This window comes from Carassius auratus, chromosome 41 (assembly GCF_003368295.1).
Source record: "Carassius auratus strain Wakin chromosome 41, ASM336829v1, whole genome shotgun sequence".
Classification (NCBI taxonomy): Eukaryota; Metazoa; Chordata; class Actinopteri; order Cypriniformes; family Cyprinidae; genus Carassius; species Carassius auratus.
The window spans coordinates 720297-736020 of NC_039283.1; the positions used below are offsets into that span (position 1 = coordinate 720297).

General features: G+C 38.5%; 1 protein-coding gene across 8 annotated transcripts; it reads right to left on the reverse strand.

The window, feature by feature from the left end:
• Window positions 1–69: 69 nt before the first annotated feature.
• LOC113059733 (intermediate conductance calcium-activated potassium channel protein 4-like) lies at window positions 70–9906 on the reverse strand. 8 transcript variants are annotated; one of them, XR_003278138.1, is made up of 7 exons: window positions 9746–9898; window positions 5255–8707; window positions 3667–3788; window positions 2045–2114; window positions 1551–1717; window positions 357–1472; window positions 70–175 (listed from the first exon to the last, which is right to left on the reverse strand). XR_003278138.1 is itself a non-coding variant. In XM_026228284.1 (7 exons), the coding sequence occupies exons 3-7, from the start codon at window positions 5360–5362 to the stop codon at window positions 1469–1471; spliced, it is 471 nt and encodes a 156-aa protein (XP_026084069.1). In that variant the 5' UTR covers window positions 5363–5394; window positions 5561–8707; window positions 9746–9900; the 3' UTR covers window positions 70–1468. The 8 variants fall into 8 exon arrangements, 7 of the variants coding, with proteins under 7 accessions (XP_026084069.1, XP_026084067.1, XP_026084068.1 ...); XM_026228284.1 differs by having other exon boundaries at window positions 70–1472; window positions 5255–5394; window positions 5561–8707; window positions 9746–9900; XM_026228282.1 differs by having other exon boundaries at window positions 70–1472; window positions 5255–8468; window positions 8568–8707.
• Between the last annotated feature and the right edge of the window lie 5818 nt (window positions 9907–15724).

The window sequence follows — 15724 nt, forward strand, 5'->3', positions numbered from 1 at the left end:
ACAAAGTTGTGCTAACATGAGATGGCTTTATCAAAATGTGCAAAAATAATGCTGTAAACGTTTTTTTTTTTGTTGTTGTTTTTTCACTTTGTGTCATTTTCTCCTGGCATTTTTATGTATATTTCACAATACATCATGCAAAAATGAATCTTGATTGTAAAGCGCTAAAATTTTTCTGGTTTGTGTCATTATGGGTTTTTTTTTTAGTTCCTGAATAAGCAGCAACAGTTAATGATTGGTCAAATAATGAGTCGGGTGCCATTCATATGCTTTCATACCAGCAGTTTCAAATACTCAAAAACAGCAGTAAAACTAAGATGAAGTTCTTGTTAATAAAAGAACTACACACAACGGACCCGACCTCTTTTCTTATTCTCATTCTCATTGCCCTTCTATAATCATTATACTGCATACAAATCTAGGTATTAATTCTCCTCATCCAAAACAATAAACAAGAAGCACAGGCTTAACCAGAGCGAAGGCCAAACATGCAACGTACTTTTGTCCACAAGGAGGAGATACCAGAGAGGAATGAAAGCCTCTGTCTTAATGAACTTAAATACAGCAAGACTCAAGGCTTGAGCAATAAAGATTTTTTTTTCCGTTACACCACTGTTCTGAAGACCATAATACGCAAAACCTATTCATAATGTAATTAGAGCCAACAGATGCCCTGTCAGGTTAAGGGGCTGATGGAAATTCAAGTCATTCACAGATTTCTTTATTGGGGTGCAGGTGGTTCAGCCTGATTTAGGGTCATTCTGAAAATATCAATGTACAAGGGCAATAGTCTGTGAGGAAGTCTGGCTTACCCTTGACACCTAACTACAATTTATCTGACTTACCTTTGAAAAAGTTGCCAGCAATTTATAGAAACCTTCATCAGTGTGTAGTGATCAGGTTGTACACACATTTAAATGTAACTGGGAAACATTGTATTAAATTAGAGTCATAAAGTTATTATCATGTGGCTCAGCAGGATTCATACTTCCCAATTCTGAGATGAGCATCTGAACCTCAGATGTTTTCTTCGGTTTGATAATGACTAACTTCCCCAGTATCAGGCAAAAAAACAGGAACAATAGTTTTTTTTTTTTTTTAAGTTTCATATTCTGTGACTTTCACACTGATATAAATCCAACTGAGGCCTGTGCGATTGTGTTAGAAGAAATCTAAATGTGTTCTTCTGTGTAACACCAGAACCTCATCGTCTTGGTATCTATCATGAACTGAAATTTTAAATCAGGAGTCAAAAGTTCAAAGTAACCAAAAGTAACCTTTTCCCAATTCACGTTCGTAGCATTAAGGAAAGGTTCGTAAATACACATGACAGAACGTCTGTTCAAAATAAAACTGTCTGCTGTGGTCGTTGCTGCTCTTAATTCCTTTGGTCATCATTAAGTTCCTCCATCCGTTTAAGAGGTTTAATTGATGAAGAGTACATAGCCTTCAAAAGAGATGTCCCAGGTCACCTGTGTAGAGAAAGCCAGACTTTATGCAAAAAACCAACACGTTTAGGTCAAGCACATAAACACTGTTGACGGCATTACCTGTGGTCCAGTCTGCGGTGATGGAGAGTCTGTGTGAGCAGCTCAGAGGTGTTTTGGAAGGAGCGTCCCAGCTCGTCCAGCTTCTGCTCCATGGAGATGATTCGCTGCTCAAGCTCAAGGTAAGAGCTGTTCCAGTTTGCACTTAGATCACACATGATCATCTGCATCTGTTTGAAGACAAGGCCATTTCCAGCTATATTTCATGAGTGAACGTGATTTGCCCCGTATATTAATCACATCAGTATAATAAGATACTCAACATTTGGTCAGATTTCTCACTCAAAATATTTAGGACATATAGTTTCTGAAAGATCAAGGTCTTGTTTTTTCTTTTTATGTGCACCGCCTTAAGTATCACACAGGACACTGTCAGACTTAAGTTAGTTTTTACAGAGATCTTTATGGTTTCACAGAACATTTATATATCTGGGTTAGGCAAATCACTCTTTTATCCTGGCAAACTGACCTAGACACGAGTCTGATGTATGACTTACCTTCGAGAGATCCACCATCTCACTGGCAAAATCCCTTAACTTTCTCTGCTTCAATCGCAAGTGACGAAATCTAGTCGAGACAGGAAAAAATGAGTTCTATTCTGGTAAAATGCTTTAACAGAAGTCAGCTTGTCAGCAAATTAAATTTGAATTCGCTTTTTATTTTAATTTCAGTTTAAGTCATTTTAGTACTCCAACTTAAACTTATTTGATTTCAGTTAGTTGCCTGTCATAAAACAAAAGAATGCAACAGGTTTATTACACATTTTGACATTGGTCAACAGAGCAATGCTGAAATTCAGTATTATCAGATGCTGTGGATGTTGTCGACTCTGTGGCAATGCCAAGGCAACATGTCTAATTTAATTCACTGACACCAGCTGGATTTCTCAGAAAAGTGGTCTGATTAAGGATATTTTTCATTTTTTTACTTATCATTTTCTAGCTTTTTCAAAGAAACTGATTTCATAACTTGATAGTCCTTTTTTTACATACATATGTACAAACATTTATCATATTTTACAGTCAAGTACTTACATGTAGTACATAGTGTACTTACAGTGTATTTATCTGATAAAGTTCTGGTAATACAAGGTTACTACATGGGGTAGGGTTAGGTTCAGGGTGACTAGTTATTACATAGTTATTGTAATTACTATAATAAGTACATAGTATGTACATGAGGAACAGGACTGTACAATAAAGTGCTACCAAATGTTGTATTATATATGTACATAGTAAGTGAACAAATGAATATTATTGAAACCTTTTTGCATTCATGTAGGTTTTTGGGGTCATTTCAGGGTTAAATTCATGATTTTCATGAGGCCTACTGGCTGATGTCCTTGAATATGCTGTTTTCCAAAAAAGCAAAACAGAAATCAGCTTTTGCAGGGGAACCATCAGCAACTGCTGTATCATGCAGAAATGACCAGTGTCCTTGTGACATGGGAACAAAAACCAGACAAACCAAACCAGAATGACCTCTTAATTGTTTTGCGGTCTGCTTGCTGGGATTCTGTTTTAGCTGTCGCTGCAGTACTCAGTTTCTTTCCAGAGTATTTTTGGTGGTTCTGCTAACCGTAAAACAGGAAGTCAGAATCCCTCCACCCTTACAGCCATCCACAATTACTCACAGATCTTATACATGCACACATGGAACATTCTAAGAGCCAGATTCCTGTAGTCATTAACGATGTTAATAAACGCTGTGGTGTAAATTCGGACACACAGCTTCCTATTCATTGGTCATAAAGGAACTGCAGCTAAAGAGGGCAGCCAGCTGAGCAGCAGAGTTTGGGCACCATTGGATCTTCAGACTGCATGTTATTACCTGGGTGATCAACGACTGTTTTTATTTTTATTTTTTGATGGTTGTTCATGAGTTCATTGATTAAACTGAGCTCTGTTCTTCAGAAAAATCCTCCAAGGCTATTAATAATTTAAATAGAATAATCATTTGTTTTAAATTATGTTTCATTATCTATTTGTTTAAATATATATTTATATTTTCAACTGCATAATATAATTTTTTCAGCTGTCCACAGACCCTCTTCCTTTCTCTTTTAGTGAATCTTGTATGAAGTGTAATGGTTGAATGCAGACTGTAATGGATCACTCACACACGGATGGCCTCCAGCAAGCATCTCTGGTGATGACGATGCTCTCCACTGTTGTCCTTTGTATGGGTGGTGCGATGCAGCAGCCAACATTCTCTTAGTACATTGGCTGCTGCGTGCCGGATCTGTGTCACAGAGAATTTGATTACAGTAATAAGTAATCCATCCATCATAGCTCTACAATGATAGTCTATTGACAGTCTGCCGGCCATTCCTTAAGTAAATAGTTGCATGTTTGCATTGTTCAGAAGACAGCTGATCAAATATTGTCTGAAACTACTGTACAAGTTGTTGTCTGTTTAATTACACTCAGTAACTATAATATTATTATTTGTGATGTGTAAATGACAAATTACTACATAACAGAGTATTACTAGAAAATCTGGACAGGATGTAAGGAAACTGGTGCAGTTTATTAGGGTGCGGCCTTGAAAACAAAAATGGAACGACGGGAACGGAAGGACAAGTAATGGTTATTTTGAGGGTGATTTGAGGATGAGAATAGCCATTATAAAGTTATATGTGGGTTACAGACAGTCAAGGATTTTTTTTTTCTTCTAATGACACATTTCTCTGCTCTCTTTGATTTTATTATTGTCTGGGTTCCCATTAAAGACCTGCTCATAGTGATGTCACAAGCTCCCTGGCAATTTTGTGTGTTTGTGGTTATTAATAGAGTGCCTAACTGTGTCCAGATGTCTTCCTTTAATGTATCATCAAGGTAAAACATTGTAGGACCTGTTGAGTAGGACCTGTGGCATGCACACACACACACACACACACACACACACACACACACACACACACACAAACACTCAGCAATACAGCCTGTGACAGGATATGGTTTTTGCCAATTAGGTTTAGACCTTCATGAATAAAAGGAATATTCTAGGCTCAGTTCAAGTTAAACTCAGTCAACACCATCAGTGGTATAATGTTGATTACCACATGAACTATTTCCATTTGTCCAAAAAAATAAATAATAATATTCCAAAGCGGGTCTACAGTGAGGCAAACGGAATAAAAGTAAATTAGTCTAATTTGTAAACATTAAAATACTCACTTTATTATTGCTATTTAATACTATATGTATTAACATTAACATTTCACAACTTGCTCATGACAACACAACATCATAAACCCTAAAATGAACCCTAAAAAGACAAATAATTGTACAAGCTTTACGACTATAAGTGCTTTTATAAAGGCTTAATTTTTCTTTTTTTTCTTCAAAATTGGGCCACATTCACTTCAGTTATATATATATTGTATTAAATAATATTTCATAGTTTTATAATAAATTAAATATTGTTTAAATACATAAATTATATAATAATTAAAATAACACTCATTTAAAATTAGATTTTTTTAATTGTTTTTTTTTTCTATTGTCCAAAAGTATTTGTGTCAGCTTCCCACAGATCATATACAGATTATAATCACCAGCATTCTAATCAGTCACAGTACGGATCATCTCATCACTCAGCCAGCACTATAAAAGCACACACTCCTCACAGCCTCATTTTCTTGCCTTTCTTGTGGATCAAGGACTCAAAATGTATGCTCTGCTTACCCATGATCTCATACGTACCTCCTTACAAGATTTTTTTTGTCTCCCTTGTCTTCTCCAGTGTCTCCCTCTATCTCCTAACTCGAATCCTGCTATACTCACCTGTCCCCAGCTCCTGGTAATCTCCATAATCTCATTAATTCTTTGTGTGTTCTCCAACTCTGGTTAAACAAGGAAAACATCATTATTTTCATTACTTCACCAAAGACTCACCTGCCAACAGGTTGGCTACAAAACTGTTAATAAACACATTTGTTGGGTTAACATTCCATCTTCTCTCAGAGTCTGGTATTCCATAACAGAAGACCAGGCTATAACAGCATGAACCTGGCAGTTGTGGATCCCTTCCAGAAGCTGGTGGCTTTTCTCCACAAGGTCCTCAGCAAAACCATTCCCACTCCCACTGCACCATCAGCACCTGCTTTCTCACAAGCGACATCTCTGGCACCCATCTACAGTGCCAGTCCCATGGCCAGTCCAGCACACTTATAGCAGATGTAATGAATGCTTGCTGTTAACCACCTTCTGCCAAGGATTGGATAACTCTCTGGGGCTGCATCTTGGGGCTTACGATGGCACCACAGGGCTTGAGCACTTTATTCAACTGTCCATCAGAGTCACCAACAGAGCAAAGGACTGTATGGAGGATAATCAGTACCAAAAACTGCCTCTTTTTCACCAGCCAGAGTATCCCAGTTTTCCAGAACCTTACCCCGAGTCCATGCAGATTGACCACACATGTTTATATTGTGGCCAGAGTCCACTACTCCTATCCATCCTCCTAGACCCATGGTGAATGTTGTTTCCTATTCTGCCATTAATATACATCCACTCACCTATATGGTTTAGCTCACCACTCACTGGTGGTCCCTTTGGCCAGGGAAAAGTTTGATACTTGTTGGGTTCACTCCAACTTCAGGTTGGTCAGCTACATACTGAGGACATCTGCCTATTGGTTCTGGAGAATTTTACCACTGGGATCGTTCTAGGGTGTCTCCGGCTCATTTCACATGAACCTTCCATCTCGTAATCCACCAGTGAACTCCTGAAGTATGGCAAGGATTGTTTCTCCAGGTGTTTCCCAAATCTGCCTCGACCAGTCTCCCCGACTTCAGTTTTTCCTCGGAACTTCACTTCCATCAAGAGCCCTATAGAGAAGTGATCTGTGGATATTCCCTCATGTCCATGTCAGCAATGTTTTCTGGCTGAAACGAGTCTCTCAACTACCATCTCTTAGACTATGGGACTGTGCCATTAACATCCTGCCCAGTGAACCAGTGCCCAGACGCAAGGTATATCCTCTCTTCATCCCTGAACAGAAGGCCATTGAAGAGTATATTGAGGAGGCATTGCAACAAGGCTTGGCTTCCTCTGTCATTCCACTTCCCCTGCTGCTTTCAACTTTTTATTTGTTTCCAGGAAGGACAGAGGCTTGCATCCTTGCATAGATTACCAGACATTCAACAAGATAACCATTAAATTCCATTACCCTCTTCCTCTCATACTTGCAACCCTGGAACAACTTTGCAGAACTTGAATCTTCACCAAGTTGGACCTCATCCAGGTACATGAGGGGGATGAGTAGAACACTGCCTTTGTGACCCCTAAAGTCCACTATGAGAACTTGGTCGTGCCCTATGGACTAGTCAGTGCGCATTCCAGGAATACATGAACAAGGTGTTCCGGGAGTACCTCCATCAGTTTGTCCTGGTGTGTATTGATGACATTCTAGTGTACTCCTGAAACAAGACTGAACATCGCCAGTACATTACTAAGGTCCTCAAGAAGCTCTGTGAACACAAACTGTATCTCAAATCTAAGAAATATACCTTCCATCTTTCCTCCATCCAGTTCTTCAGATATTACATCAGTTCCAGTGGTATCAGAATGGATGAGAGGAAGCTGGGCCAACTACTATTAAAGAGCCCCAGTGATTTCTTGGTTTCTCCAACTTGTATTGCCGTTTCACCAATAACTATAGTGCCATCACCTCTCCTCTTACCAATCCACTTCCCATTTCTCAGTGCCCCTGGTTAAATCTAGGAGTGGATTTTGTGATGGATTTGCCTCAGAGGGGTTCACCTACATTGTTGTTGTGGTAGACAGATTCTCTAAAGCCTGTCAACTGGTTCCTCTCAAGGGCCTACCAACAGCAATGGAAACAGCTGTTCAATCATGTCTTCCAGAACTACAGCATTCTAGAGGACATAGTCAGTCTTTCTTCTGGTTATCACCCTCAAAGCAATGGCCAAAAGGAAAAGAAAATCCATGAGATAGGCCATTTCCTCCATACCTTCTGCCATAGCTACCAGAACTCCTGGAATTGTTACTTCGCATGGGCAAATACGCACAAAACTCCATCAACCAGCCACGGGTCTCGCCTCACTCCAGTGCATACTAGATTACCAGCCACCACTGTTCCTCTGGTCTTGGGAATATTCTGTTCTGACATCTGTGACCCACTGGTTCCAGGAGATCGTGAGGGTCTGGGACTCAGCTCACCAACTTTGGCAGAGGGCTGTTCATCATCAGATACACCATGCTGCTGTCCAGACAGCCATTTTCCAACCAGGCCAGAATGTCCAGTATGACTCCCCTGCAAGAAGCTGAGTCCCAGGTTCCTTCCTGGTCATTCACCAAATCAACCTGGTCACTTATTAGTTAAAATTACCTCCACACTACAGAATGTTTACCTCTTAAAAGTTTACCACTCACCTGTTTCTCCTGTTCCCACAGAGCCTGGTCCTGTGTTTGATCCCCCTCTTCCAATAGTACTAGAGCCAGGATAGCTACTCCGGTCCTGGAGAGCCACAGTCCAGCAGACTTCAACCTTTCAGGCCTTGATTAGCTTGTCCAGGTCTGTTTGATTAGGCTTGACGCAAAAGTCGTCAGGACTGCCACTCTTGTAGTAGAGGATGGAATGGTTTGTGCAGTCAAGGAGATCTTGAACTCCCGGTGCTGTAGTTGTTGGCTGGAATACCTTGTTGATTGGGAAAACAATGTTCCAGAGGATAGATCTTGGGTCCCCAGGCATGACATCTTAGACCCCAATCTTAAAGCTGAGTTCCATGCATCACATAGTCGAGGTCATCCACCATGACATTGAGGTCCTCAGGAGCAGGCCGTGGAGAGGGGGGTTCTGTCATGGCCACACCAGGCTCACCCATCAGATAGCGCACTCAATCACCAGAATTCTAATCAGTCTGTCACAGATGATCTCATCACTCAGCCACCGCTATAAAAGCACACACTCCTTACTTCTTCATTGTTTGGTCTCCATTGTGGATTAAGGACTCAAAATGTATGTTCGTCTTACCTGCGATCTTCTACTTACCTCATTCAGAGATTTGTTTTGTCTCCCTCGTGTCTTCTAGTGTCTCCCTCAATCTTTTCACTCCAAACCTTCTATACTCACCTGTCCCCAGCTCCTGGCAATCTCCATCATCTCATCAATTTTATGTATGCTCTCCATCTCTTGTAAAACAAGGGAAACTCTCATCATTATCTTCATTAATTGAACCAAGGCTGTCTATTTACCTGAACTCACCTGCCATTATCCATTGCTACAAAACTGTTAATAAACACACCTGTTGAGTTAGCATTCCATCTTGTCTCCAAGTCTGGTATTCCATAACAATAGACAAGGTAAAGTTATTTTGTTGTTGTTGTTGTTGTAATTTTATGTCACAAATGCTGTCAAGGAAGCTTAAAACCTGGAATATTACTTTTAAAAGTTTGATATTTTCGGTGGTGGGAAATAATCAAATGTAACTACATTTTCAAAAACACCTGTCAATGCTTGCTCACTCAAAACAGTCTGATTTAATTACCCTTTGTCGAAACTCTAAGCATCTACCATTCTTCTATATGCATTTATTTTGAGGTCTCTCCTCCTTCCCTCTGATGGATCCTGCCCACCTGCCCACCTCTGCATCAAGATCCTAAGATCAGCACCGTCACTCATTTCCAGTGCATATGCTAACACTCCCTCACAACACACACATCAGTGCAACTTATTTCCTGTCTGAGTTAAACTTCTCATGGACTGACACAAGTTTTCCTGACAGGGACCTGATTGTTTCCTCCCTTTGACGCCTTTTGTCCGCTATCAAGATCTCAGTGGCCACCCCTGCCCGGCCATCCTAAGCATTTTCCCACACTGTGCTGCTATTAGGAATCCCCTATTTAAGGAAAAAATAATAATATTATAAAAAGCCTCAGAAATCAAAACACGCGTGCAATGTGGAAAATTATGCTGCTTCCATTCATGCCTCTGCATCCTCTGGGTCGATGCTTTTTATGTTTCTCATCCGAAATGGACTGATATTTTTAAAGATTAAGTTAAGTATTCCCAAATGGCTAAGCTAAGCTTGGTTAACATTAATGTATCTTTTTTTATCACTACCAAATTGGTCATAAGGAAATAACCATAGGTGTTGACATAAAGACAATGAAGAACTTAAAGAGAATGGCATTTATGGAGTGTTTTATGTGGTGGTCTGTCTTGCTCACCCGCTTGGAGATCTGAATGTCCATCATGAAGAAATGCACATGTTTCTCCCCTTTGTTAAGCGCCAGTTTCTTAGTCATGACTGCTACCAACATAGCAGTACATGCCACACCCTGACAACAAACACATAGACATGAGCTTGGTTACCATCTGTCTTATTATCCCAAACATGTACTCAGGCATAAAGTATTCAGAGTTAATGATATTCAGACAGTACACAGAATTCTACAAAGATTCTCTGTAACAAGTGTATATATTTTTTTTTTGGGGGTGGGGGGGTGGGGGTGGGGGTTAATGAAATATAATGGCATTTATTTTATTCAACTCAGTTTCATAATTCGGAAAGCTTTTCCAAAACAAAAGATATAGGAATGCAGCCCATTAATAAAATAAAATATAATAAAAATAAAATAAAGTTTAAAGTTTAAAATAAAGTGGATGTCTGTATGAAGAATGTTTCCATGTAATTTTACACTAAACAGTTAATTTACCTGAACGCCTTCATTTGTTGCATTAGAGAGAAAAAAATGTTGAGAGATAAAGAAAGGGAGACAAAGAGAGAGGCAGTTAGTTGTTATGAAGAGAAATAATAGTTAGTAAGCATTAGTTTGTTCGCTATGGTATTGACTAAAAGTTATGAAGACACAAAGGCTTACAGTTATTCCATAGTTGATTATTTACAGCAGTCAAGGAAAATGTTGAAGCATAATTACAGAAATCCCCTTGTTTAGCCAGGATTAATATATATATATATATATATATATATATATATATATATATATATATATATATTTTTTTTTTTATATATATATATATTTGATTTATGGTTTTCTACATACTGTAAAATCACCCTTCATAAAGATGTAGAACAATCTGTGAAAATATAACCTTTATATCTTTAATATTGACTGAGTAAGGCCATGTCAAAGATTGAAATCTTAGTGAAATTAATGATTAAAATCTTTGATGCTCGTTATCTCATAATTATATTTTGAGACTTCAGCCTGGATTTCATAGACAGGGTCACATATATTGTGCTGGCAGACAGTGTGAATTCCTGTGTTATATAACTTGAAATATGTGGACACACACTCATCTTTTGAACTGTCCCACCTCACAAGCATAATTTTTAGGAATTCATGATGCAAAAAATTAAGCTACAAAAAATCTTGATTATTATTTTTTTCCCTTCTCCACTGCAAATATTCAAACACTTAAACCATATTAATTTGGAAGAGAAACAGTATAATCTTATATAAAACTGTATATAGTTATGCACAAATTCATTGCATATGACATAGTCATGTAAAAAGCTATAAACAAGAACATATCTCAACTTCTTGATTGATGCTATTGTCTTAAAATGTAAACTATATTATCGCCCAGCATCTGATAAAAGCAACAATATAAGGCATTAAAATATTAAGATATAATAAACATTATCATCACAATTTTCTGTGGCTGCTTTGAAAAAACATGTTATGAAAAGTACCTTATAAATAAAATGTCATTTAATTTTCACATTAAACTATTATCACATTTTACAATAATGGCAATTATCTCATTGTTTGTTCTTTTTTTTCATTAGATTTAATTTAGTTTAAGCTTAAAGCAAATGATTTGTCATTGATAACCAGGCACATTTTATTATTACTGAGACACCCTTTTAGTTGTTATTATTTTAAAGGTTAGTACTTATTTCTATATTTTCTGTTTCATTTTAATTTATTACAAGATTTTTAACAAAGTGTTTAGAAATTAGTATTTTATTTTTTGTTGTTGTTGTTGTTTTTACTCATGTTGTTTTCATAGATTTTTTATCTCTGATTTAGTTTTACTTATTTTAGTACATCAAAATAAACAATTAAAATGAGACACATTGCCTTGGAATCTAGGCTGAAAGTATATGCTAAACTATTTATATATTATATTCATATGCTAAAAATTATTCAGTCCATCAGTTCGATCGACTTTTTGCTTCCGGTCGGGTCGGGTACGCTGGCGCGCTTGGCAGCCGCTCCTCTCACCGTTTTGTTTATTTTAGTACTGTTTTATTATTTTAAGCGCCTCTATGATTGACCCATCTCGTTTAGCTAAAGACTCTTACGATCTTTGCCGTGACGCTGGCTTGCTACGTCCTAAACGATATATTCACCGGGGTTTGAGGCGAAGCTTTACAGCTTCATCTTCTCCCAGCATTTGTATTTCTACATGCCGACGTAAGACTTACAATCTGTTTTACACTTGTATTGATCAACGTAATTTAATACTAGTACCCCGTGTGGAGATTAAGTCATTGTTGACTCCATTTCATAGCTCGACTTATGCTGCATTATTTAATGCCCGCTCTGTGAATAACAAGGCACTGTTCTTATCGAATTTTATTCTGGACAAAAAGTTGGACTTCCTGTTTTTAACTGAAACATGGCATAGAGAAAATGATGGACTTCTGTTCAATTAGATCACTCCTGTTGGTTTGGAATCTTAGATCTTCCGAGGTTATCTGGCAGAGGTGGAGGCATTATTGTGATTTACAACCTGCAATTCCAAGATAAGCCCTGTATCTGTTTCCCAGTTCTCATCATTTGAATGCCTAGTTCTGAGTATTTCTGCTCCTACATCTACCATCAATTGCAACAGTCTATAAACCACCTAAGACATCACACAAAGCTTTTACATCAGAATTTGCTGAGTTGTTGAGCTGAGCTTGAAGTTCCATAGAATTCTTATTGTGGGGGACTTTAATATACATATGGACCGAAGTGACTGCGGTTGCCAAGGAATTTTTATCGCTTCTTGACTGTCTTGACTTCTCACAGTTGGTGACAGGCCCAACTCATTATAAAGGCCATACCCTGGATCTTTTGATATCAAATGGTTAATTTGTATCACAGTTATCATCTGTTGACATTGGATTGTCTAAACACTCAGCTGTTTTCTTTAATCTGGAGATGCCATCTTTCAAGTGTGCCTACAAAATGAACTGCAGCATTCCGGAAGTGGAAGTCTATTGATCAAACAGTTTTTTCTAATTCTGTTGTATCCACTTTAGTGACCAGCATTCAACATCTTTGGAGGAGAAAGTTTCACAGTTTAACAATGCACTTGTTACTAATCTTGACTCTTATGCTCCTCTAAGGTCACGTCAGATTACTTCAGCCCACCACTGCTCCTTGGTATAATGATAATTTGCACACTAGGAAGGCTGCATGTCGTAAAATGGAGCGTAAATGGCGTCTTACTGGCTTGAATGGTCATTATTTGGCTTGGAAGGACCTTCTGGGTGACTACAGAGCATGAATTGAGACTGAAAGATCTTCTTATTTTTCTCAGACTATAGAAAACAATCAAGGAAACCCCAGACATGTGTTTCAAACTATAAATAGACTGCTTAAAGTTGATGCTGCCACCACCTTGCCTGTTTCTCAACAGCTATCTGATTCTTTTTTTAAATTTTTAACTCTAAAATTAATAGTGTTCACAAAAAAATTTCTGTTGCATCTGCTCCCACTGTCTCACTTCTCTGTTCATCTGGGTTTACTGGTTTTCCTCTCACTAATTTTCCACATCTTGATTCTGAGGGTCTCAAAAGGGAGGTATCAAGCATGAAATCTACCACTTGCTTGCTTGATCCTATTCCCTCAAGCTTATTTAAATATTGCTTCCGATGTTTTGAGCCCTATTGTCCTTAGTATTATGAATGATTCATTGAAGATGGGAGAGGTTCCAGCAGCATTAAAGATTGCTGCTGTAACCCCAGTACCAAAAAAAGAAAATACTACTGCTGGAGGATTTTAATAATTTTCGACCTTATTCCAACCTTCCGTTCATGGCAAAAATACTTGAGCGCGTTGTTACTTTTCATCCGTAAACCATCTCGCAATTAATAACCTGTTTGATCCTCTTCAGTCAGGTTTTCGTAAATTCCACAGTACTGAAACGGCTTTGGTCAAAGTTACCAATGATTTGTTGATGCTTCTGACTCCGGTGTAATCTCCATTCTCATCCTTCTTGATTTAAGAGCAGATTTTGATACTGTTGATCATAGTCTATTACTCGCCCGCCTTGAACAAGGGGACAGCTTTGAAGTGGTTAAAATCCTATTTTACTGACCGCTCTCAGTTCGTTTCCATGGGGCGGTTTCAGATCTGCGATTAGGTCTGTTTTCACTGGGGTTCCTCAGGGCTCAGTCTTTGGGCCCTTTGCTTTTTAATATTTATCTGGCACCACTTGGACAGTTGTTGCAATCGCTTGGCCTCCATTATCACTTTTATGCTGATGATACACAGATTTATATACACTCAAAGTCTGGTGAACATCTTGATGTTGATTTTCTGTCCGGCTGTGTTTCTGAGATAAAGGAATGGATGAGTACAAATTTTTTGTGTCTGAATAGTGGTAAAACTGAAGTTATGCTTATTGGTTCCCGTCGTCAAATTTCAAAAGCTGGTTCCTTATCTTTGACTATTGATAGGCTTTCATTTGATTCTTTTGTCCAGAGTACAGTTAAATCATCCTTTTTTCACCTCAGAAATATAGCTAGATTACGTCCTATGCTAAATTTCTCAGTAGGCTGAAAAGCTGATGAATTCCTTTGTCATCTCTAGGATAGATTACTGTAACGCCCCTTCTAGCCGGAGTCTCTAAATCCACACTTAACAAACTACAATATGTACAAAACTCGGCCACCAGGATATTGACTGGGTCCAGGGTATGCAATCACATCACTCCAGTTTTGGAGTCCTTACACTGGCTCCCAGTCCGATTCAGAGTAGATTTTAAAATTATGATGCTGACATATAAAGCATTGCATGGCTTAGCCCCTTATTATCTATCTGAGCTGTTAACTTCCTATACCCCAATTCGGAGACTGCGTTCTTCACAATCCAAACTTGTTGGCTGTTCCTCAAACACGCTTACGATCTATGGGTGACAGGGCCTTTTCTTCTTATGCTCCTGTCCTTTGGAATTCTCTGCCTCCTGATCTTAGGGAAGCACAGGGCTATGACATGTTTAAAGGTAGACTTAAGACTTATTTATTTTAATAAGCATTTGATTGTTGATGTTACTTTTATTGTTTGAGCTATGTATTGCTTGCTTTTTGTACAGCGCTTTGAGAAGTTGCCTTTAAAGGCGCTTTTATAAATAAAGTTTATTATTATTATTATATTTAAAGCAACAAAATCTGTTTTATGGTTTTAGTTGTAATTAACTATAATAACCCTGTTTATAACCAGTGTGATTTTATTTATTTATTCATACTCAATTTCTCAATGATAAGTATCTATTTGGGCAAAAAGAGAAAACATACTGATGAAGAATATAATTTTTTGCAGTGCTGGTGGTGGAAGTGCAAGTCAAACACACAGAAGTGCATCATACTTCAATTTGATGGGTAACAGGTGATAATGGAAGCTGATCTCGACACTGGAAAGTCAATAAAATCTCATCTTTAAGTAGAGAAAGTGATGGGAGGCATTTACATGAGACAACCAGGCATGTTGAACACTCCCATTGAATGAGCTGCAGGTGAGAGGGCTATCCCTAATCAACATCCCGTATACTGTTCCAACTGAATTAGGAAACATTTTTCTGGTTTTCCAAGTCTTGGGCACAGGTTGGCACACCCTCCTGATCTAGTGGGCGCCAAATGCTATAAACCACCTAAAAATGGCAATGGTGGAAAGTTTTCCCTTAAAAAAAAAGGGGGAAGCTTATAAAAATACTGAGCGAGGGAGAGAAAGAGGAGTGAAGGATTATTTTCCACTGTGTCAGGGAGGTGTCTGGTTTGGCTTTAGCCTCATGCTTCTGTCGTGTGAGCCGCATGCTCCTATCCTGCGGGCTTATCTGCTCTGATCGGAAATGAGGGATGGAGAGAAGAGAAGGGTGGACAGTCCGGTGCAGATGCAGCTGCCTGAGTCAGAGAGGGGCTGGAAACCTAACCCTCACGAATATACGGCACAACACAGCACATGTTCACA

Bases quoted from the DNA above. Each gene is read 5' to 3' on its own strand.
- LOC113059733 (XM_026228284.1), bottom strand. From the start codon at position 5,362: ATGGAGATTACCAGGAGCTGGGGACAGGTGAGTATAGCAGGATTCGAG. The intron at 3,789-5,254 runs GTACGTATGAGA...TCTGTGACACAG, and splicing joins AAAAAAAATCTTGTAAGGAG to ATCCGGCACGCAGCAGCCAA. The intron at 1,718-2,044 runs GTAAGTCATACA...GTCTTCAAACAG, and splicing joins AGATGGTGGATCTCTCGAAG to ATGCAGATGATCATGTGTGA.